Source organism: Leucopleurus acutus, assembly GCF_964270905.1.
Source record: "Leucopleurus acutus genome assembly, chromosome: 2".
Classification (NCBI taxonomy): domain Eukaryota; kingdom Metazoa; phylum Chordata; class Mammalia; order Artiodactyla; family Delphinidae; genus Leucopleurus; species Leucopleurus acutus.
The window spans coordinates 182,532,058-182,556,342 of record NC_139143.1 but is presented as its reverse complement, the minus strand read 5'-3'; the positions used below and the strand labels follow the sequence as shown (position 1 = coordinate 182,556,342).

At 46.9% G+C, this 24,285-nt stretch overlaps 1 protein-coding gene across 2 annotated transcripts in view; it reads left to right on the top strand.

Annotated features, from left to right (window-relative positions):
* Window positions 1-571: 571 nt before the first annotated feature.
* Window positions 572-24,285, top strand: part of KAZN (kazrin, periplakin interacting protein) — a gene marked incomplete at its 3' end in the record, with an annotated part of 459,901 nt that continues 436,187 nt past the window's right edge. For both annotated transcript variants that reach the window (XM_082865287.1, XM_082865285.1), the window contains exon 1: window positions 572-815. In XM_082865287.1, the coding sequence (XP_082721413.1) occupies window positions 587-815 (229 nt within the window). In that variant the 5' untranslated portion in view covers window positions 572-586. The remainder of the gene's footprint in view (window positions 816-24,285) is intronic.

The window sequence follows — 24,285 nt, the reverse complement described above, 5'->3', positions numbered from 1 at the left end:
TCCCCAGCCCCTGCGCCGCGCTAGGAGCGAGTTCGCCAGGGCGGGGGCCGCCCCACGGCTCCAAGGAGGGGACCGAGGTCTGGCCTTGAAGCTGGCGCCCCCCACCCCTAGCCAGGGGCGCCACCTCGGCCCACGCCGGGCCGCCGGCCGCCGCCCTCACCCCCCGGGGGGTGTGTCCCCGAAGTCGGGGGCGCGGGAGGCCGAGGCAGCGGCCCCGCCCCCGGCCCGGGCCCCCTCCCGAGCGCGCGGCGAATGGTAGGCTCCACGGAAAGAGTGCGGGCGGCGCGCGGTGTCCGTCTCCGAGCCGCGCTCGGCGCCGGGGTCTAGGCGGTCGCTGCTCCTCCTCTTTCTCCTCCCCCCCGCCCCCCCCCCCCAGCCGCCTCGCTACCGCCGCGGATCCGGCTGGAGGCGCCGCTGTCATTCCTGCGCCGGAGGAGCCGGCGCTGCCGGTGCCTAGGGGTCGGGGCTCGGGGGAGCCGGGCCGCGGGGGACCCAACAGGTAGAGCCGGGGGTGCCCGGCCGCGCGCCCCCGGCGCATCATGCAGCTCTTTGTCACCTCTGTCGCCCCCAGGCCAAAATCCTGAGCATGATGGAAGACAATAAGCAGCTTGCGCTCCGCATCGATGGGGCGGTCCAGTCGGCCAGCCAGGAGATGACCAACCTGCGAGCCGAACTCACGGCCACCAACCGGAGACTGGCGGAACTGAGCGGCGGCGGCGGCGGCCCCGGCCCGGGCCCGGGAGCAGCGGCCAGCGCCTCGGCGGCGGCGGACTCGGCGGCGGCGAACATGGAGAATCACCAGCACAGCGCGCAAGGTAGGGATCGTACGGCGGCCGGGGCGGAGGAGAGGCGAGAGAGCAGGACCCGGACCCGGAGGGGCCCGGGGACTCGGTGCCCCCATGGCCGCCGCGAAACCGCCTTGCATTGTGGCTTGTAACCCTTTCCGCCCGGCGGTGGCCGGCGCTGCTCCCCTGCTGGGAGTTGCAGGCTGCTGTCATTAACGAAAACCCGGGTGCACGCTGCGCCCGGGTTCACACGGTCACGCCTGTCCTGGCCAGCGCGAGCGAGGCTCAGCCGGCGCGTCCCTACCGGCAGCAGAAAGTGCCCTTCAGATGGCACACAGCCCCCAGCTCCTTGGGCAAACTTTTCATGCCCGGGCCTTTGCCCTCACCCGCGGCAGGGGTGAATGCCACAGCTCCCCCCAGTTCCGGAGGCTCCTTCCTTTGGAATGACTCCCGGAGAGGGAGCTCCAGACTCTGCTGCCGCGCTTGGGGTAGAGGATGGGACTGGTTTGCACTTTTCTCCACGGATGCCAAATCCCTTGTCTCGATTGCATCTGGACTTTATTTTCTCCCCATTTGAGATCGCGCAGGCAGTGGAATATATCGATGCAACAGTAGATGCTGTGCTGAGCAGGGAGTTTAAATTTCCAGCAAATATAAACACTGTGAGCACTTTCCAGGGGGGGAAATCTTAGACCTCAAAGGCTGAGTGATGGGCTCCTGGCGAAATGAAGGCTTAGAGGGTGGATTTCCAGGTAGCCGCCGCTTGAAAGGACTCTTTGCAGTTAGGAGGAGGGGAAAATAAGGACAGTCTATGTTGACATTGACAGTGATGAAGCTCTGAAACCCTCATGCATGGGTTAAAGGTGGAGGAAGCATCCCCCGAAAAAAAAGAGAAAAAATACTGTTTGGTTTCTGTGAATTAAAAAGTAAAAAGGTAGGCTGGATTTTCAGGATGTCTTTTCTTTTTTTGCCTAAGTGCCCTTTAAGAAACGTTGTCACCGGTTATTAATGTCATTTGATTGTAAGCTAAACAGCTGAAATCCAGCATATGACAGAAGAAATATCCAGTCCAGGAGGGCCACTTGTGTAAATATGTCACTTGATGAAGTATGAGGTACCAAAGGCTCAGTGGCTTAGAAATATTTTCTAGTTCTGTTATTATTTCAAAGGCTTCTCCTAAGTGTTGAGAGAGAGAGAGTCTGTTTTCATATTAATGCCTTCTCTCCATCAGCTTCTGTTTCCTCTTTACCTTGCTGGGGTAGGTGTGCTTGTTTTTTTTCCTGTGAGATGTTAAGCCTGAACATTAGCAGTGTCTGTTCAATTCCAAGTCAGATCTTAACTTGGTACTTCAGGAGTCCGTCAAGAGTCTTGGGGCAGTAATTTGGTACCAAAGTAGCATGACGTTATGGTGGGAAGGTGTTGTGAGCCTGGGGCTTGCTGCACAGTTTTCAAGGTGGGTATCTGGTTATTCCATCATTTATCCCTTGTTATGTCATTGTGTGTGGAAGATGCTCTCTGCTGGCACCTGGGCAAAAAAGGGAAGTTAGACTGCATGGTCATGCTTTACTTTTTATAGGCAGGGACTCTTTCAACCTTAAAGAAATAGCGCAAAACTGGCATTTTGCTGAGAATCAAAAGTCACGGTATGGGGGACTGAACAAGGCTAGTTCATTTCCCACCATCCGCCTCTTTCTCAGCGGAGGAAAAGTTAAGTGGCTTTTATCTGAGTCCTGGGTCTAGCTGCAGTCTGAGCATGCTAAGGAGAGGTTGGTGCCGCAACGATCCACACATACAACTTGGAAATTGTGATACTTGGCTGACGGTTGAATTGTTGTAGTGGAGCAAGAGGGGACTGTTTCCTTTTTGTTTTTTCCTACAAAAATGCACAAGGCTGTGGAAATGGAAAAATGGCTTTTGGATTTCTTGATATCCCTAAAAACACACCAAACCAGCAGCTTCCTCATATTCTTAGAAACATGCCTGCCCAGGCCAGGGGCTGTCTGTGGGTGGTTGGATGAAGGATGTGTACCATTGGTATTTTTCAAAACCTTTACTAGGGGGAGTTTAATGATTTTATAATCAGAAAATAAAATGTTGAAGATTTTAACTCAGCTTAATAGTTGGCCACGTATCCCTCTAAATTGATGTCAGTTTAAACTGATGTGATGGTTGAAAAGAAAACAAGACCCCCATGTAAATCCAGTGGGCATCGTTTACTTATCTATGGCAACAGTTCCTCAATACAGTCCTTTTTACATTATTTAGCCTCTGTGAGTGTTTTGGGTTTTGTTTTTGTTTTGTTTTGTTTTGTGTTCTCATGACATGTGGCAGCATTCTGCTGGAAGCGAAACCTTCTGCAGAGGTGGTCTGGTAGTTTCTTTTGCTAGTGCTTTCGTATCCCTAAAGGAAAGCACCGGGCTCTCTCAAGTTAATTTCAAAGTGTGGTTCATTGGCTTTCTCACGCCTCTTTGTCATATGCCTCCAGGAAGGCTCACAGAAGCTGGGTTCCTGGGGGTTCCTAATGCTTCCGAATGAGTCTTCTGTTTTCATTTTGTCTGTGTTGGTGCAAGTCAATGGGCTCAAACCCTATGAGCATTTAGTGTTATTGAGTTATCACTTTTCAAATCAAGGTTTTGAATGAAATGAGTATCTTTCAAAATGCAACTGTATAAGTCATCTTCTAACTAAAGGACATTATGTACATATTAAGTGCCTGCTAATTTCCGTTTAATAATATTAGCCCAAATGGTTACAGGGAAGGGTCACCTTTTGCTCTCCCTGCTGAGAAACTGTTAGATCCATTTTCAGATTTTTCTGTTAAAAATTTTTTTGTTAATAAATTGAAGAAGCTCACCAATCCACCAGTGGATGTCTTGTTCCAGTGAGGATATCTGACAGTAGGTAAGTTGATGAAGAAAACTTGGGTTTTCCTAGAGAGTTAATGGAGTGTGTCATTTAAACAAAATATTAACTTGGTTGGTACCCTCCATGAGCTGGCATGGTTGCTACGTAACAGAGTCTAGAAAGTGAACTGCTGAAAATCTGGGCTTTCGGCACTTTGCAGGATCTTCTTTCAGAATCTGTGTTGAAAGAAACGCTTGGCAGCCAGCCCATCTCCTCTCTCCCTGCTTCAAGTGAGTCGGATAATCCCTAATGAGGATGCTGGCATGCGGAGCACAGGGCATCCGCGCAGGGTGGCGCATCTCAAGGCTCCAGAGCTGCCTCTTAGGTTGGTGGGGTCACAACTGCCTTTGACAGGTGGACAGAAGGAGCGTTGGAAAGAACAGAGCCAGGCAGTTGTTCCAATTTGTCTTGTTGTTGGTAGCCAGAGAACGGATTTGTTTAAAGTCACATTTCTAAGCTGTTTTCCTCGGCGTAACATCTCTGGGAAATGTGTTTAAAATGCTTGCTATTCTTTGAGGGGAAAATATAGCAGTTTGTTTCTCTGAAAATGTTTTATCTGATGAAGGGCTAATATTAGATTCAGTTGGTTGCTTTGCTATGCGTAGAATAAAACAATTAAGTTCCATCGTACCCAATTCAAATAGGTGTTTAACTGTATATAACATAAAATACCTACGCCCAGTAGGACGTATACCTACTGCCAATATTTTTGTGGTTTGTTTTTTTAAGGAAATAATTGTGTTTATATGCCTATGTAAGTGGAAATGCTCATAGCATCTTTCTTGGGTGTTGAGGACTTACTGTTTACTGCATCTGTTAGATGGGGATGGGGAAAAGTGTCATTTTCTTACACCTTTGTAAATTTCCATAACTAGATGCAAGTTTTATTTTTTTTCTCCCCAGGCATTAAAATAGGCTGTTACTTCAGGGCTGATGGCTCTTATCTAGCATTACTGTAACACTGGAAACTCTTTGGTGAAGTATAAATTACCTTGGGACTGAACTGAATGTGTGAGTCTGCAGAGATGCTAGACACTGTTGCTTTTCAAAATCAAAGCATCCCCTTTGGGGATCCCCTTTGGCATCCCCTTCCCAATTTGTTCTGCCTCTACATACTCTTGTTTTCCCAAGCAGACGTTTATCTTTTTTGAGAAGAGGATTTTCACGTGGCAGAGAGGATGGAACAAAATGTGGCGGAATCTCGGGGGCCCTTTTGTTAGCTCACCTGTAAGTTAGAGAGCTCATCCAGTACCCATGGCTTGGTTTTCCAGCCATATCAATGGGCTGAAAGAGGCTTGTCTGTCTTTTCCGAATCTGGTAGGCTGTCATGAGATGGGACTTCAAAATTCTTCCTGAAAATCACCATGCATGGTCGCAAAGAGAATAGGTACAGATCAGCACAGCCCGGTTGAAATTAGTTATTGATTGACTGTGATATATTGTCTTTCCATTGTCTTTGGAAAATGCCCTTAAGTCAAGTTTATGGTTCTGGTTAATTTCACACTTCCAGCATTTCAGGATTTACTGAGGTTTTTCAAAACTTCTTTGATACTAAGTTTGAGCCAATCTGATTTTTATAATAGGAGCCTAGTCACACATCCTCCCAGCATAAGACAAGGCATGTTCTCCCCATGCCTTTACCCCCTCTACTCCCCAAGACTGCTGGCACTTTTGAGGAATCCTGGAGCTTATAATTTGTGACTTCCTGGCTGCCAGTGAGCTTCTAGCAGATGGCCTTGGCGGGTGGGGGGTGCTCGTTGAAACACTGCCTGCTCACCATGCAAGTCATATGGGGCCCAGAAGGTCAAGCCTGGGTCCCGGCCATATTCATTGCATATTTCATTTATATTTATTCCTGAGTTACATAGCTAAGGAAAGTGAAATCAGCATGAATTTCTCAGTTCTTTCCAGACCTTTTCCAGTATTGGTTTGTGTGAGCATTAGTGCTTGGCTTCTCACCCCCTGCCGTCCGTCAGGCAAGAACGGAACTCCTTCTGCCTGCTGAGGCCAGGGAATGGGTTTTTAAGTGATCTTGTAAATGAAAATTAGTCCATACTGTTCGGGCTGGATATTAGGGTGAGTAACACATGGGATGACAAGGGTAACACATGGGATGACAAGGGATGCCACCAACAGCAGTCATTGCAATGTCCTAGTCCTCAGAAATGCAGGCAAAGAGGGTTCAGGCAGAATCCTTTAGGAAAAGACAGCTTCCCTGAAGCCAAGAGGGTGACCGTCCATTGCCGCGGATTGTACCTGACAATTCGGGGCAGGTAAGCGTCCCACTGGCTCATGTCACCATCCTCGAGGTCCCCTGCCAGGCCCATCTTGACTGTGGAGAAGCTGGAGGGAGACCAGGCAAAGGAATCTCTTCTTCTTTCCCATGTGGTTGGATGAGACCAGAACACTCTTGCTTGTTTGATGCAACCTCAGATCTCGGTGGCAGGCTCCAGGCTGTGCTCTGTGGGCATTCTTGCTTCCCCCTTGAAATCCTGAGCTGCTAGAAACATGAAAGAAGCTGAATGTAGTTGCAGTGAGTTTGGCAAGGACAACTGTTTGAGCAGGTGGCTTCTGTGTGATGGGATATCATTGGTTCTCAACTTGTTTTAGTGTCTTTGTTGACTTGCTGGACCTTTGGGTCAGACTTCTGAAAAGCCCTTGTCCCCTTCACCCTCCAATGAATTGAGACCCTAGCACGAAAGCTCGTATGGCGCTTGTAACAGGCAGGTCTACCAGCAAAGCGTCCCCTGAGGCCTCTGCCCCTTCTGTGATGGGCAGTCAGGCTGGAAGGTTGGAGAGAAATGGGAGGAGGGGCTACCCGCCCAGCTCCTACCCCATCTCTTCTCTTCCACCAGAGCAAGCGCCGGATTGAAGGGGATGGAAAGGCCTTCCATTCCCAATATTGTCTCAGCTCTGCAGATCGTTTGAAGTAATGTGAATCATTAAGAGCAAAGTGCCTTCTAAAGGAAGGTGGGTCCGGAGCTAATAGTTTACACTCACCTTGGGTACTTCATTATGGTTCTCGGAACTCACCTCTTGGGGGTTCTGAAACCATCCTGATACCATGTAATTTTCTTTTCAGTGAAGGTGAATAGTGTAATGTAGGACTAAATTAGAACTAGTGTCAGTGCTTTGTCAAACTTTTCAATAAATAATAGCAATAAGGACTTCCAACATGTCACGTATCTTCCCGAGTGCTTAACATGCATAAATGTATCTGGAGCCCAATGAAGTGACAACTGTTGTGCCCATTTTTGAAAAGAGGAAACTGACTGGGACCCAGAGAGGTTAGGTCACCTGTCTACCACGACATAGTAATGACAACGATGGTGATGATGACAGCAAGCTTTGACATAGTCTTGCTTGGAGCTAGGTACTGTTCTAAGTGCTTCTCTGAATTAATGCATTTAATTTTTGTAATGACTTATAAGGCAGGTACCATTGTACCCATTTTACGTATGAGAAAACCGAGGCACGAAAATGATCTATTACTTGCCAGAGGGCCATTAAGCGACCAAGCTCTGGCTCCGGAGTCCGTGCCCTTACTCATCTCACTTTGATGCCCAGGGTCACTCGGCTGTTAGTGACTGATCCAGGAATTCAAACCCACCGAGGCTCTCTGCTCTTTAAACCTGTATTGTCTCCTGAATCAGAAGTATCTTTCGGTTTGTTCATTAGGAAGGTTGACGGAGCTATAGGCTTGTCTCCATTCTTAATTAATGTTTTCCTAAACTGATGGTAATTTCTGGGTCCTTATATGAAATCATAGGGAAGCAGGAATCCCTCTCCCTTAAGTGTGAGGTTAACTGACATAGAGGGAATTGGGTCCTGCTTACAAGGTTAGCAACCCAAGGGTCACTTGTCCCCGATGAAAAGAACCATATTGATCCTGGCGTTGGGGCCTCCTACTTCTCAGACTTTGAATGCATTCTCTCTTGGGAAGGATGATTCCAGGCAAAGCTGGTATCCTGTGGTCCTATTATTCTCCCTCCTACCCGTATCTTCCCCCTTTCCGAGTTCTCTCCCAGTGGCCTCGGTGGCCCCCAGTGGCCCAAGACCACGCCCAACAAAAGACGTATAACTACTCACAGATTCCTTTACACTAGGATTTCCCAGTCTTGGCACTGTTGTCATTTGCAGGATACTTCTTTGTTGGGGGGGGGGGACATCGTGTGCACTGTAGGATGTTTAGCAGCGTCCCTGTCCTCTGCCCACTAGATGCCAGTAGAACCTTCCACACTCCAGTTGTAACAACCAAAAATGTCTCCAGATGTTTCCAAATGTCCATTGGGAGGCCACATCATCCCTGGCTGAGAACCACTTTGTATGCCGGGCATTAGAGGAGACCCCAGAGTCTTAGGATGGCGGCTCTGTGAGAGCAGAGAGTTTCATCTGTTTGTTTTCTGCTCCATTCACAGCACCTAGAACAGTGCCTGGCACATAGCAAGAGCCCAGTAAATAGTTGTTGACTGACTGAATGAATGAACAAATCCATGATTTTTAAATTACAGTGTGTGGAATTCGGTCGACTTGTCATGTTTTACATGAAGATCATTGGTTTAATGATAGATGGTTTTAATTGTGTTTATTTGCCATATGTCAACACTGTTCTCAACCCCTTCCCTGTATTATCTCAATTAATCCTTTTAACTACCTTCTCAGGTGAGTACTGGGTTTGCCACCTTACAGATGAGAAAATTGAGGCCCAGAAAGGTTATGTGACTTGCCCAGGGTCACCAAGCTAGCAAGTGGCAGAGCCAGGATATAAACCCAAGTAAATGTGCCTCCAGAGACTGCCTGTTGTCCCAGCCAGGATGCTGTACAGCTTTGCATAGTTTTTCCCATTCCTGCCCAAGAAATCATTTTTGTTCTAAAGCTGGCGTTGTGGCAATTATAGTTAGGATTTGCATGTCAGACACTAAGTCATTCATCATAAATCCTCAGAGCTCCACTGTACGAAAGATGCTTTGTCACTGCCGGAGAGTCTGTAGCCAGGAAGGATTGGTGTGTGGCCAGAGGTAAGAGGGCAGTTCAGTGGCTGAACCGTGTTCAAATGTGAGAATCTCCCTTCTCTCTGCCTCGCTGCTGGGCTTCAGCTGGAGGGAGTCACATAGAAGACTGAAAGTTTCAAGGAAAGGGGACAGTGGCCCCCAGAGCTTCTTAGCAGGGGGTTGACTCATTTTTAGGAAAAGGGATGTTCCAGGATCAGAACTGGGGAGCTGCAGAGACTTTGAAGATGATCCAAGAGGATAGTGATAGCAATAGTCAGCATCTGTTGAGGCTTTTTTTTTTCTGGACTTTCCCAGACCCTGTGGGGTGTGATTGATGACATTTTCTCATCTGACTTCCTATCACAGCGAGTTAGATAATGTTCTCACCTCCATTCTACAAATGAAGAAACTGAGGCTTAGAAACGTTTAGTTGCTTTTCCGAGATCTAGACAGTGGTCTTCTGCTGGATTGGAACACAGGTTCACCTGACCCTGGAGCCCGCCTGCTTCACTACAGCAAGAATATTGAGGACTACCCTAGTGGCACAGTAGTTAAGAATCTGCCTGCCAATGCAGGGGACTCAGGTTCAATCCCTGGTCCAGGAAGATGCCAGATGCCGCAGAGCAACTAAGCCCGTGCGCCACAGCTACTGAGCCCATGTGCCACAACTACTGAAGCCCGTGCACTCTAGGGCCCGCGTGCTGCAACTACTGAGCCCACGTGCTGCAACTACTGAAGCTCGTGTGCCTGGAGCCCATGCTCCACAACGAGAGAAGCCACCGCAATGAGAAGCCCGCACACTGCAATGAAGAGTAGCCCCTGCTCGCCACAACTAGAGAAAGCCCGCATGCAGCAACAAAGACCCAACACAGCCAAATATAAATTAAAAAAAAAAAAGAATATTGAGATATTGTGCCAGGCAGCACAAAGACATGCCAGGAGGATGGCTTTGTCTTTTTGCTTCCAGACCAACCCTCCCACTCCCCTTTTTTCTTTTCTTCCTTTCCTCCTTTCTTCTCTCTGTCTCCATCTAGCTTGAGAGATTGGGCACATAGGTTCAGGGACCACAGATTTAATAAGATATGGAGCAAGTTATCTTGGAGCTCTTAGGCTAGTAGGTGTGACTGACATGGAAGTATAATTACATTTTATAATAAAGGTCTAGACAGGTGTAATGGGAAAATAGATGATGAAGTGACAAATACAGAAGCCTTCACAGATGTACATGACAGTGGCAATATGTAAGAAAAGCATGCTGGGAAAATACATTAATTTCTCTACTAAGGTTAAACTGCCCATGAGAGATTATTAGAGTGCAACTTTGGGGGTAGGCTGGGATTGGATACTGCAGAGAATAGCTGCTGGCTTGGACCTTCTCCCTCAAAGAGCATTTCTTAAGGAGAAAGATGTACATGATATAGGGTTTAGATCTTGAATAATAGTTGGGTTTTCTTCTCCAAAGAGAACAAGAAAAGATATGAATTTCAATGCAGGTATAGCTCTGCATCTTTCAAAATAAACTCACCCCTTATATATATTATCTTCCTGGCCAAGGCTGGCACCTCTTGTCAGCTGCAACAAATGAATTAGTTCATTTTCCTTGATTAACTTGAATTTTTTTGACACCATTGAGGATGGTGTCTTTAATTCAGTAAGTGCAACTTGGAACACAGTGGGATTTATGTCACCCTTTCCCCCTCATTCTTGCCATTTGGAATTCTGTGCTCACCATTTCCTGACGATGGCAAGGTACGAAATTTAGAAATTTGATACTGACCCTGGAGAGTGCAGTTGTGGCACTTGATGAATGATGGCTGGGGAGAACTGACCTGTGATTATATGCATACTGATTATCTTAATTAATGCATTCATCAAGTAGATTGCCTTTCCTGTTCCTACAAGGTTTACCACGTGAAGCAAGAAAAAACCGGGAATATTTCTCGACACAGCTTTAGATTTGGGAGTTAACAGAAAGGCAAGGCGTGGCTGCCATCTTGTAGAGACTGTTAGCCGTTAGCTAGCAGACGTGCTTGGATTGCTCTGTTCACAGTTTGACATGGTACCAGGCAGCCCTGCAAGGAGGCATGTTCAAGTCTTAATGGAAGTCCTCTGGAGAAGGATCATTATTTCTGGCCAGATTTTCTACGGTGTGGGTCAATATCATGGACCAATAGAATAGAACCTTGTTAAAACTCAGCTGGTCAATTCATGGGTTGGTTCCACTGTGGGATAACTCAAAACACACCCTTCAACACTTTCAGTGTTATCACCTTGCCTCTAAAGCAAAAGCTTGGTCTAGCATCCTCATGCTAGACCATGAGCATGGATGGATGGATGGATGGATGGATGGATGGATGGATGGATGGATGGATGGTCTAGCATCCATCTAGCAAAAGCCAATGCTCAGAATCCTTTTTCCAGGGTTCTGCTGCTTTTATCCACTCTTCTTGCCTTTGCACCCAGGAGGCACTAGGGAAACACTAGAGCATATCACTACCCAGATCTTTGTAGATCTTTGCAGATCTTTGTGGTATTCAGAGACTTGCACAGGCATTGTCTCTGTGGATCCTACCAACTGGCCCATAGGATGGAATTGAAGTAGACACAGCAATCTATTTCTCAGATAAGGAAACTGAGGGACAGTGATTTAAACTGATTTGTTCAAGATTGTTGAGCTTGTCATTGAACCAAATTCTCCTCTCTTTCTCCCACTGCAAGATCCCACCGTGACTGCACAATGGTGGCAGAGGGCTGCCCTGGAACTTATGATTGGGTGAGATCTGACCTTGCCTTGGCCAAGCCCTCTTGAGCATGGGCCGCCCTGTCTTCTAAGACCTGGATGGTGACACCGTCACCCCAAGACTGTGCTCTCATACTCTGAGCTCCCATATCCAATGGGACGTTCTGGGCCACTGTCTACCCATGGTAAAGGGACAATCCAGTTTTACAGATTTAATCTTATTTTTTACACTAAATTCTTTCATCCTCTCCGTGGGGTTTTCAGTCATTCGACTTCTCTTTCAATGACCTATCTTATTCATGCCTGAACGTAGCGTTTCTCTTCTTCTGGCCTCCCCTAAAAGCAGTTAGAGACCTGTAGACCAGAGCAGGTTTGCACCCGGGGAACTTCCTGATTGTCTTATTGGATCTGGGAATGACTTTCGTATGGAGGACAATTTTTTCCACCTGACACCATCGTCGTTTAGGATTTTTGAATATGGGAAGCACGTCTGTGAGGGGACCTATGGTCTCAGCACGTGGATGTGTGTGTACTCTCTGAGTGTCGGGGGCAGGATGTAGCCATCAGTAAATCTGCCTAATTTCTCTCTCTTCACTGTCCCTTCAGGGAGACACTTTGGAACCTTTAGGATCTCTTTTATCAGAGTCTTTGAGTTAACATCCGTCCAAAACATGTTGGTTTCAATTGTCCACCTAAACTGTTGGCTGTGCAGGCACGTGTTCTCAGTGCTGCTGTGGCTGTAACTGCCTAGATAGTTGGTGGACCTCTTGCTGCTCCAAGCTCACATCTAAACCTTAAACTCAGATCAGTGGAATCTCATCCACAGACTGAAGTCCGACAGTGTGGCAGAAAACTCAGGGAAAATCAGAATGGGGTCTTTTGCTGTGCACCCAAGGAGAGTGGAAAGGAAGTATCAACCCGGAGGCCTCTGCAGCGCAGCAGACAACCCGCTGTAGTTAACTGACACCTAAGCAGCTAATCTATCGGCTGGGACTCTGATCTCTGTTTCATTTCAGTGTGATGAGGGACAGTCGCTAAAGGCTTCCCAAACCTCTGATAGCAAAATAGAAATAATACACATTTGAAATGCATTTGAAGATCTATTTATAATAGGCTCTAGAAGAGCAGAAAGTATTTTTAGGATCAAAATGTTTGCTTGTAGTACCTCTACAGTGTGACAACCAAAAAAGTCTTTAGACATTGCCCAGTGTTTTTGAGTTTTAGATTTGTATTAGCATTAAACACTTCGGATTCCCGCCACTGACAATAGATATTATAGCTGCACGTGGAGATGAAAGAAAGTGCTTCTTGATTCAGTTGGGAGTTCACTTCAGTGCTTGCTCTTGTGGCTTGAACGATGGAGCTAGTGTAGAAGTTGGCAAACTTTTTCTGCCAAGGGCCAGGTAGTAAATATTATAGGCTTTGGGGACCATAGGATATCTGTCATAATTCCTCAGCTCTGCTGCTGTAATGTGAAAGCAGCCGTAGACAATAGGTAAATAAATGGGCGTGGTTGTGTTCCAATAAAACTTTATTTACAAAAACAGGCATTCCTTGGAGTATAGTTTGCCAACCCCTGAACTTGCAGTTCTCTTCCATTTGCCTTCCGACCCATTTATATCCCGCACCTTTACAGTGCTTAGCATACAGAAGGAGCTTAATAATGATTGATTAAGCTAGTGAATTAGATTTGAGCAATAAAACCACCAGATTACAGTGTTAAAGGAGCAGAAACAAGAAGTTAATTACTAGGGGTGTAATGGTTAATGGACAAGAGAAAGAGACATTTGTTGGCAGCTTCGTGGTCTGAGGTGAAGTCATTTGTGATTAGTCATCATTACAGACCTCGAGCTGTGAAGGGACAAAGAATCGCCAGTAGCAGTGAGATACAGAGCAGGACACTTGGCATCTGAGCCTCAATTTCCTTATTTAGGAAATGAGGAGGTCATTTCCATCTTCAAGATAATATAGCAGATACATGGGTTAAAGGGAGTGAAACAGATCCGATCCAGATCCTGGTGATATGACTTGGGTTGTGGGACGTTACAGCTCTCAGTTTCCTCCTCTATAACGAGGCCGATAATTCCTCCTTTCTAGAGTGATTAGGATGGTTTAGTGCAGGGTTTCTCAACCTCAGCACTGTTGACGTTCTGGGCCAGAAAATTCTTTGCGTGCGGGCTGACTTGTGCGTTGTAAAATGTTTAGCAGCGTCCCTGGTCTACACCACTAGATGCTTGTAGCACCCCTATAACGTGACAACCAAAAAAGTCTTTAGACATTGCCCAGTGTTTTTTCCTGGGGGGAAAATTACTGCCTGGGTTAATGGAATAACACATAGTGTGCCTGGCACAAAGCTTGGTGGACTTTGGGATTCAATAGATAGAACTCTTCATTATTAATAGCATAGTATATTATTGAACTCTGAATTCTCCCACCTTGGAATGAAATTCCCTTTATTCCTCCAGCTGATTTCTGTCCCCCATAGGCAAGATTGGACAGGCAAGATTGGATCCCCCCCAGATCCCAGGTCTTTCTCCTGATATCTTTGCGTTGCTTAGAGGCCTTTCTCCTGGGAGGAGCCAGACTTCTTCTTATGTCCTGCTGAGTATGCTTTCCAGCCCTTTAAACACACATGTACCTAGACTTGTATTTGAGGTCACGGTCAGAATCCATAAATGGTCATATGAGAAATCATACAGATGTCTGCAACAAGAATGGACAGGGAGGGTAAGGACTGAAAAGCTTAACTCACAAAGGCTGGCAGGCTGAGGTAGTAGGTGGTATTCAGATGAAACAGATAATAAGGTACCCAAACTAGTACCAACAAAATGATCACTTCCCTCGTGAGTATGCACACGCTTCTAACATTAGCCAGGAGCCAGTTTTCAATGGTTTAAACTTTAGCCAAGATGGCTATTCCAGCATTGGTTTACATGTGGATTTAATGTTCTGCCATCCATATTTTTACATATATTCTTTTTAATGATGGAGAGAGAGAGACAGAGAGAGAGATAAAGAGAGAGAGAGATTTTCAGTGAATTCTGTCCCTTACATATTAGCAGTTGTATTTTTTATCTATTTCTCTGGGGAAATACATAAATGCAAAAGAATGCATTGAATTCAATAACATTCTTAAGCGGCTGCTTCTTCTGCATTTACATATATTTGAAAGATAATGGCACATACATGCAATAACAATGCTTCATTCTGTCCACAGGCAGCACATTGGAGACATGTGGATTTTGGACTTCCTCTAAGTCACTCTCTCTGGCCACCCAGAGTCTCTGTGGCCCACAGCTGGGGACTGCAGCTACAGAATGCATCTACCTGGACGTATGTGTTCAGCCCTGTGCAGTGCGGTTCTCAGCAATGCCATGTGCAGTTAGGTGCTCAGTAAGTGCCTTGGAAACGTATGGCTACTGCCCCAGGCCTTGAGTCTTCTGATTTTAAGGGATTCTTCTGTTCCTCAAACTCAACTCTGCCTCGCTGTGACACAATCAGATAAATCTATGATTTGGACCCTTGGCTTTAAGAAAACCCTTCTTTATTTAGGCAGAAATTTTTATGGTGGCTTCGTGGTATGGATATTGGAAAGCACCGGTTATAGTCAGAATAACAAAACTGGCCCTAAACTAGATTTCGGCCAATATGATTTGATTGGCCAACTGCATTCGCTAACCAGCATCACCCTGCCCCATCTCCGGCTGACTCCTAAAACCCCTCAAGCATGTGATCCCTCATCTCATTTTCTATTTATGCCAGCGCTGGATAATGGCCTAATCTCTCCAATAGCATACAGATTTATTAGAGAAGATGGCATTTACAAAATCATTTCACTGTTCCACTGCAAACACCCTAAGCTAATAGGCACCTTCTTAGTCTAAACCTTCCTTTTAGCAATGGTTTATTACCTGCAATTAAAATCAACTGGAAGACCCAGTGAATGGTTTTCATTTCTTTTCTTTTGTGTTTGGTTAATATTTAGCTGGTGGGGGCCTCCCTGGTGGCGCAGTGCTTGAGAATCCGCCTGCTGATGCAGGGGACGCGTGTTCGTGCCCTGGTCTGGGAAGATCCCACATGCTGCGGAGCGACTGAGCCCGTGAGCCGTGGCCGCTGAGCCTGCGCGTCCAGAGCCTGTGCTCCGCAACGGGAGAGGCCGCAACAGTGAGAGGCCCGCGTACCGCAAAAAAAAAAAATATATATAGCTGGTGGGCCACCAGGGACTTAGGCGGGAACATCAGAGAGATGCCAGTTTTGGCTCACAGGAGAGCTGTCCAGAGGGGTGCGGTTGTCACCAGGGCCTAGATGACCATCTGCCAGGCGTGTTGGGAAAGCTACTCCCACACTGGGTTTAGAAGTTCGGGAGGAAAAAAATAGGAAGAACACGAAGTGTGAGCTTCCCTTTCTTGTGTTTTGCATTCAGACGGGCCATCGAAGACAAAAGTTTAGCAGTAACAGTATGCTGTCATTTGGGCACAACGCAGAGAAAGTTGAGAAGACAGTAATGACTAGGAAAGCGTCTCACTGGCTTTCACTGTAATGCCTTGTTTGAACAAATTAAGATGCTGACACAGTAAGTTCAGCGTTTATAGCGTAGGGCAGAAATCTCGAGTCCCTCGCGTGGATGCATATCCTGTTCTCTTAACACGTGTTAGCTGTGTGTGGTGGGCAAGCTGCTCTACAGTCTGGGCCCCACTCTGCCCCCAGGGATAACACTAATGCCGACATCCCATGCTGGGAGATCACAGGAGAGGGTGTGTTGGAGAGCCGAGCACACCGCCTGGCGCTTGCCACGTCCTCCAGAAATGTCGTAAAGGTCGTAAACTGGTGCCGTAAACGTGCGTACATGTGCGGCCTCCCAGCAGGCCCCGGGGTGGGTCCAGGCTGTTGTTTGTTTACTCGCTCGGTTAGCCTCCACCAGGCGCATTTTCTGATCGGTGAGGCCCGGTCCTTGGCGCTGGGATGCTAGGATATGTAAGGTGCTCACCTTCTGCCGGAAGCCGAAGGAGGAAAGAGCAGAGGGGGGCGGACCCAGCGGGAGACCAAGAGGACTGGATGCTAGCCCTGACTGTACCTGAGACTAAAGAGTGACAAAAAGGGGAGCTCCAGCCTCTGTCCCGACTGGTGATGCCAACTGTCTGACCAAAGACCCAGGTCCTGCACTCCCACCTCCCCCTCCACAACTTGGGAGAGGTGTCCCTCTCCCAGACGGCTGCTCGGGGCTGGGACATTGGCTCGGTCAGAATGAGCCCGCTGGATGAGACCTGGCTAAAGGCCGTCCCATTTCTGAACTTCTACACTTGGTGACCTTTAGCAGTGTCACCAAGTCAATCAGGTCCTCCTTACAGAATATCTTAGATTGTTTAGTTTGGGGAATATTGTCTTTCCTGGCTTAAGCAGAGATAATATAAGCCTGTGACTCTGCCCATTAATGGAAGGGCGGGAGGGAGGGGGGAGGAGGGAGGGGGGAGGAGGGAGGGAGGGGGGGAAGAGAAGAGAAGAGAAGCACAAGCCAGATGCCCAAATTAAAACACTAAATTTTCTTGGACTTTATGTGCTCCAAGCAATGTAAATAAAGGTGAGGGCTGGGCCCCTCTGCCCATGAATCAGCCTCAGCCCCAGGCTCACTCTCTGGTTGGTTTGGGCATTTCAGCCCATCACCCACACCTCTTGGCATTTCTGAGATATAAGGGGGAGGCTTCCATCTGCCATCCTGATCGTTCTCCCCTGGGTTTCTTGGAGTGGCGACCTCAGTGTTGCCTTTCGCATGAAATATTAAGCTCAGGGGTAGGACCAGGGCACTTCAATGCAGGCAGGATACACTCGGGAAGGCTGGTTTTCTGCCCCCGTGGCTTCATTTGCATTTAGTTTGCTCCCAACCATTTGTAATATAGTGGCGGGTGTCCATCAAATAGCTATTAACTCTTGAGCCCGCTCCTCAGAGGACTGTTTGAGCTGCCTCTTACAAGTTCAGGGGATAAGATGGCTCATACCTTTGGTCATTCTGTTGGTGTCATGAGCCACTGTGGATGTTAGAACTTCCCGTTTTGTTTCTCTTTAGTCTCTCAAGGACCCTGCAAGACAACAGCCTTGTTTGTATGACTGCATTCCGTCCGCTGGACTCAGATTCCTGAGTTTAACTACCAATGCCACCACCTCCTATCATGTCAGCTTGTTGGTTCACGTAACATCTATGTAACAGGGCTGATAATAGTTCATACCTTACAGGGTTTTTATATAAAGATTCAGTGGGGGGCTTAATCTGGTGGCGCAGTGGTTGAGAGTCCGCCTGCCGATGCAGGGGACACGGGTTTGTGCCCCAGTCCAGGAGGATCCCACATGCCGCGGAGCGGCTGGGCCCGTGAGCCATGGCTGCTGAGCCTGCGCGTCTGGAGCCTGTGCTCCGCGACGGGAGAGGCCACAGCAGTGAGAGGCCCGCGTACTGCAAAAAAAAAAAAGATTAAGCGGGTTAATATACGTGAAGCCCTGTGTTAAGTGTTCGGCACACATGTGCTAAGGGCTCCATAAATATCAGCTGTGAGTATTGAAAACTACGGCCCAGAGCCTCCCACTGAAGACCTGTGGTGCCAAAGAGTGACTTCTTTTGAAAGCAACAGCAAAAAATCCTTCAAGGAGGGGCTCGTTTAAGTAGGAATCTTGGCATTTCAAATACAAATCCCAGAGTGTATGAAGCCTTAATGTCCTCATTTATTCTGTGGTTTGATCTATGAGGTTTCCCGTTCGGCGGTGGCAGAAGGGGCTCCCTGAGCGCCCACTGCTATCTGCGCTCCCCTTACATATGCCCGACCAGAGTCTTATCTCCGACAGCTCGTGCATCATCCTCCCCGGGAGAGAGCGCCCCACGGACGCACTCACAAACCCTCAGTTAAACTCTGCATTATTTTTTTTCTCCATTAACTTATAGCTTGCCTACTGATACTTCAAGCTCTCGTCGTGAAGCAAAGAAAGTCCTTAAGTGCCCAGAGGTGGCTGCTGAGTCCAGCACTGGCTTCCCTGTACTTGGTCAGTTTTACTCGGGCTGCATGATCTGGCTTGTAAGGTGTATAGCCCATGTCCGTGGAAACACACTGGAATATTGCCCCGTGTGTGCTCTATGGCAGGTCCTGTGCTGGGCTCATGGAGCTCGTAAGCTACTGGGGCCGAGGCAGGATGATGGTGACGAAGGGGATAATAATGACACTAACGTTTACTGGGTGCTTCGGAAGGGCAAGGCACCGTTCTCAAAGCTGTCTATGTATTTCTGTGTTTGACCCTCACATCAAGTATTACTATTAACCCTCTTTTTACAAACAAGGCAACTGAGGCTCAAAGTGGTTAAGGAATTTGTCCACGCTCACACGGCAGGTGAAGTTAAGATTTGGACGGTGGCCCAGTGACCCCAAAGCCTATATTTTTAACCAGCATTAAGTGCTTGTCTCTAGTATGAAAGCATATATTACAGTACACTGTGATGAGTACCATGATAGTCGTACCTGCAAGGTATGTCAATAAGGGACACTTTGCCCAGGTGGAAGTGAGGTCTCAGTTGCAGACGTCACAGGAAGCTGTGCTTGAGTTGAGTCCTGAAGGACAAGCGGGTCTTCTCTTGGCACAGAAAGTGTACGAGGGGCTCTGGGCGGGGCTTCCTGCAGGAGTAAAGGTGCGGCGGGGTGATGCATGACTCAGAGGGGGAGTAGCCACGCTCCAGGTCTGGGTGGGATGGGAGAAGTAAATAGTGGAGTTGAGAGAGAATGAGAGTGAGTGTGCAGGTGGAGAGGGCAGATCTGGAAGGTTCTTGTAAACCAAGATAAAGAATCTGGATTTTACCCCACGTACGATGCAAAAGGTATTTTTTTTATTGTGGTAAAATACTCATAACACAGAATTTAATATTTCAGCCATTTAAAAGTATACAATTTAGTGGTATTAAGTACATTCACAATGTTGTGCAACCATCACCACTATCTAGTTCCAGAACTTTCTAATCAACCTCGAAAAGGTTGTACCATTAAGCAGTCACTCCCCTCCCCTCCCTGCCATACTCATGGCAGACACTTAACTGCTTTCTGACTCTATGGATTTGCTTATTCTGATCTGATCAGCTCCTCAGATCAATTTACTGTAACCCTCACCCTAAGTGTCAGTTTGCCCATTTGTATAATGGTAAGGTCTATGTATATATGCACACATCTGTATGTGTGTATATGTACACATCTGTATGTGTGTATATGCACGCATCTGTATGCGTGTATATGCACACATCTGTATGCGTGTATATGCACACGTCTATATGTGTACGTATGCACACATCTATACGTGTGCGTATGCTGTCTCCGAAAGTGTGCCATCTGCTTCTCCCTAAATTATAAGCGTAACGGAAAAATTAGATAACTTTGAAATTGTTTGAAGCTCCAAAAATTCTATTTAAATTGAAAGTTTCCTCAGGCGTAAAATGGGGCTGATAAGAGCACCCACTTCTGAGAGTTGCTGAGGTTATTAAATGCGTGCATTCATGGAAGGCACAGATAGCGGGCGCGGCATAGCAGAGGCAACCAGTGAGTGTTGGTTGTGGTCATTACTGTAATTATCATCATTGTTATTATTGGCAAAATGTCCACTTTGCCCGCCCCCGTGTTCCCAGCGGGAAGCTGGGATAGGTTTCCTGGGTCTTGGCCAGTCCATGAGGGAGCCCTGCTGTGTAGACTTTGGGCACGTGTTGTCAGAGGAAACGCGTGACTGTGTAACTGCAGAAACTTTCCCTTTCTTTCTACAATACTTACCGAGTCCCTAGTATGGGACATCACTGTGCCGGATGGTGAAGGTGGGCAGCAGTTCGGACCTAGATCCTTATCTGGGATGTTTACAGTCTAGCGTTTATAGCAACAAACAGTGACAAGTCCAGGCTGCTGAGTGGATGGCCTGGAATTGAGTCCTCGCCTCACTGCCTGCTTACTATGTGCCCTGGGCAAGTTATTTAACCTCCCTGGGCCTCAGTTTCCCCATCTGTGAAACAGCACAATACAGTAGAGTCTAGCTCACTTTGAGGTTGGAATGCAATGGTGAATGCAGAGTCACTTGGAAGTGCCTGGTACATAATAGGCTCTCACCTAATATTTTTTTAAAAGAGGAGAAAACATTATGTGCATAAATTACATAATGCAAGTTGGAAAGGGAATTTCTAAGAGAAGTTTTAACATCCTTTAGAAGTTCAAAGGAGAGAGAATATCTCTGGCTAAAATGGACTGAAAATTTGATTGGGGACTTTGTAAAGAAATAATAGTAGCTCTGGTTTTTTAGAGCTTATTATATTCCAGGAATTGTGCTAAGCACCTTTAATTTTTATTATACTTGACTACGTACCTACACACGGGTGTCCTTTGTTGAGGTGGATTACATTTTTAAACCTTCTCAACAATCCTGTGAGGTACTAGTGTGAATTATCCTTGGTTTTCAGGTGAGCTAAGGCCCTGCCCAAGGTCACTCAGTATATAAGTGGTGAGGAAAGGAATTGAACTCTGCCCCCCGAGTCCCTACCAGCAGGTCACTTGGAAGCGAACCTCAATTCCATGTGGGTAATCCCTGCCATCAGGAAGATGCTTTGGTGTAGATAATCACTGAGGGATTCCCATGTTGCGAAGATTTAACTTGAAAGTAAATTTGTATTCTGTGAGTGTACAGCACCACAAATTCAAAAGAAATGGCCCAGGAGGGATGTAGGGTAGCAGGAGCTAGCTGGTTACCTCAGTGGGTAAGAGGCTCTGGAATCAAACCATTGTGAGTTCAAGTCCCAGCCTTGCCACTTACTGTGTAGGACCTTGAGCAAAGTACATAATCTCACTAAGCCTCAGTTTCATCATCTCTAAAATGGAAATAATAACAATACCTACGTTTTTGGGGTGTTGTGAGGATCCTAGGAGATGGTACACATGGAAATCTCTCAGGGAGCCCCTGGCACGTACTAAACTTCAGTGAAAGGGTCTTCGTCATCGTCATCAATGTGCTAGTTCCATGGCATAGGCGGATCTCCATCACCTCTGCCTGTCCTGAAATTTGGAGCCATCCTGGCAGCCTCTCTGTATAGGAACTTCCTTGTTGGCCTGGAGGAGGACCACAGAGCAGATGGGCAGTTCCAGGGAGGGTGCTCTGCTGGAGCTTTGACCTCCCAGGGGAGCTGCTGACGGAAAAGACAATTACTAGAGATGGAGGCTGAATCCTTTGTGTGCTGGTCTACTGGGGACTGGACCAAGGTCAGCCAAGTCACTTGTCATCAGCTAATGGGGCTAATCAGTGGGCTGGAGGGTGGAAAGAGGGGGGCTACTGCCTGTAACACCCAGACCCTCGCCGGGGTCTTCGGGGTGACTGTGCTGCAAACGTATTTTTTTTGAAAAATATATGCTGCATTTCACAGATAGATTTCTGTTGCTTCTAAATGCAGAAGGTACATGTGTTTAATCCATATGTTCATTAAGTAAAGCTCTGACTCTCCTAACTTCTGCTGTGCCTTTAGCCTTCTCTGGTTTGCAAAACAATGGAGTATCAGAAACCACTGGGGCGCCTCCTCCCCTAACTACCTCTTAGGACCACAGTGGTTCCCAAAGGCCTCTTTGCAGACTGGGCTGTGCAAGTCTGCAAATCCCAAGGAACCTTACAAAGCCTGCTTAGGCAGGGCATAAAGTGTGGGAGCATGGGGACCAGAATCTTCCAACCTCGTCCATTGTAGATGGTCAGCTACCAAGTCAGCATCTCCCCTCCCTTGCATCAAAGGGGCAATTTTAAAAGAAGAATCTCCTTTGCCTTGTGAGCTTCTTGAGGTCAGAAATGCTTCTGACTTCTTTTGAAATCCAGTGGACATTTAATAAATGTTGACTAATCAAAAGTCCCCAAAAGGGAGCCTGCTGAAACTCCGTCTTGGGAGGGGGGAGACTGTATTGATATATTTTGATTGGAAAGTATGGGTTTGTTTAATATTAGGCCTCCAGGGGCCATTAAAAAACCCCACAATGGTGATAAACAGTATCATACTTAGCAAAATAAGGTAACCTTGAGATTTCTTATGCTTCTGTAAAATATTAATAATACCTGTCAAAATCCCCACTTCCCCATTTAAGCCTTACCTGAAATGAAATTCAGATCATGCATTGATCTAGTCATTCTGATTCATCTTGTAATGGAGGCGTTTGGAATCCAACAAACCTGGCTCTAATCCTGACTTTGTCCCTTAAATAGCCGTATGACCTTAGAAAATTTGCTTAACTTCTTTGGATGTCAGTTTTTTAATATATTTTTTAAATTGCCAAACAAAAAAAGAGTTTTGAGGATTCAACAAAAGCCCCATAGACCGTGCATGGCCAAACAGCGTGCGTTTGACAGCTAAGGACTCGGTAAAGAGAGTTCATTCATTTGTTCAGCAAACCTTTATTAAGTCCTTACCGTGTGCTGAACATGACCTGGTCCCTGTCTGCAAAGAGTTTACACTCTAATGGTGGAGCTTGTGTCTTTGTGGTAATTAGTACTGTCAAGTTCAGCCTTTCATTTTTGAGGTACGTTAGTGACTCTAGAGGGAAAGACCTTCTCCTTCCCTTCAGCTCAAGCCTCCCACCTACCCCCCCCAACCCCCCACCCTGCTCCCACCAGACATTACCCAAAACTTCACCTGAACAAACAGGAACAACATTTAGTTTTTGATGAGGTGATGTCTGGTGTTTTACATGAAATACCACAGGTAAATTGCTGGTCCTTGCCAGAAACCAAAACACAAGCAACACTACCATTTCTAAGAAGCCTGCATGAGCCCAGCCTGTGTTACCTGGAGGGTGCCTCCACCCTCCCACCCTGGAGGATTACCACCCTCAGGTAGTAACCATGGAAGAAATTAGCCGCAGCACCCGTGGTGCGATGAGCAATGCTTTATTAGGCCTTCTTTGCTTTCCCCTTGAGCGTGTTTTCTGCATGTGTTGAATTTCTTTAAGCTTCTGCGCACAGTTCAGAGGGTAATATCACTAATTAGACCAACAAGGTAATGTAATGACAGGGTACAAGCCTTCAGCATACACTAGATCCATCCCTGATTAATAGAGTGGTCCGCCTCCTATCACGCAGCCTCCCGCCATATTATCCGAGGAAAACGCTCTGTCTGTAATTAAAACCAGGGAAGAAATTTCACTCTTCTCCAAGAAGTGGAAAATGAACAGTTTAAAAGCAGAGGACCAAACTAATCACTTAGAGAAGTCAAAGAGATATCCCCCAAAAAGCCCCTAAGAGGCTTGACTTGCAATTAGCAGCTAAGAGATTCCCAGTGATAGTTCATCAATCTTTGTTTAACAAAAAAAAAACCAAAACTTTAAGATTATTTTGACAAGATGGAGTTTTGACTGAAGTTGGGGGAAGCTAAAAGCATTATTTTAAAATGTAATTATGTGAAATTTCAATTATCAGTCTCCTTTCAAAAGTCTCTCAATTCAGTAGACAATTAGTCGATATGAAAGAGGGCGGGAGGTTGACGCGGTGCAGTGTGATTTCTTGCCAGGGACAGACACACTCGCTCTCGTGTACTGTTTCCAGCTAACTTGGAAATGAGAGGGTGTGAGGTGGGGACGGTCATCTGAGCTGGCCGAGGAATCGAGACGTTCTCTCCCTGGCTGCACCCACAGTCATACCTGGACACCTACTGGTTTTTGTCTTTCAGGGGACCTAAGAGATTCAGAGGGATATTTGATATGTCATAGATTTAGCTCCAGAGGCTATTCTCTGAGGATTGACTTGAGCCAGAAGAGCTGGCACAGCGCTTAAAGATTCTTTTCTTGCTGACCATACCTGGTGGAGCTGAAGAATGAAGGTGCCGGCCAATCGGACTCAGCCCTGCTGG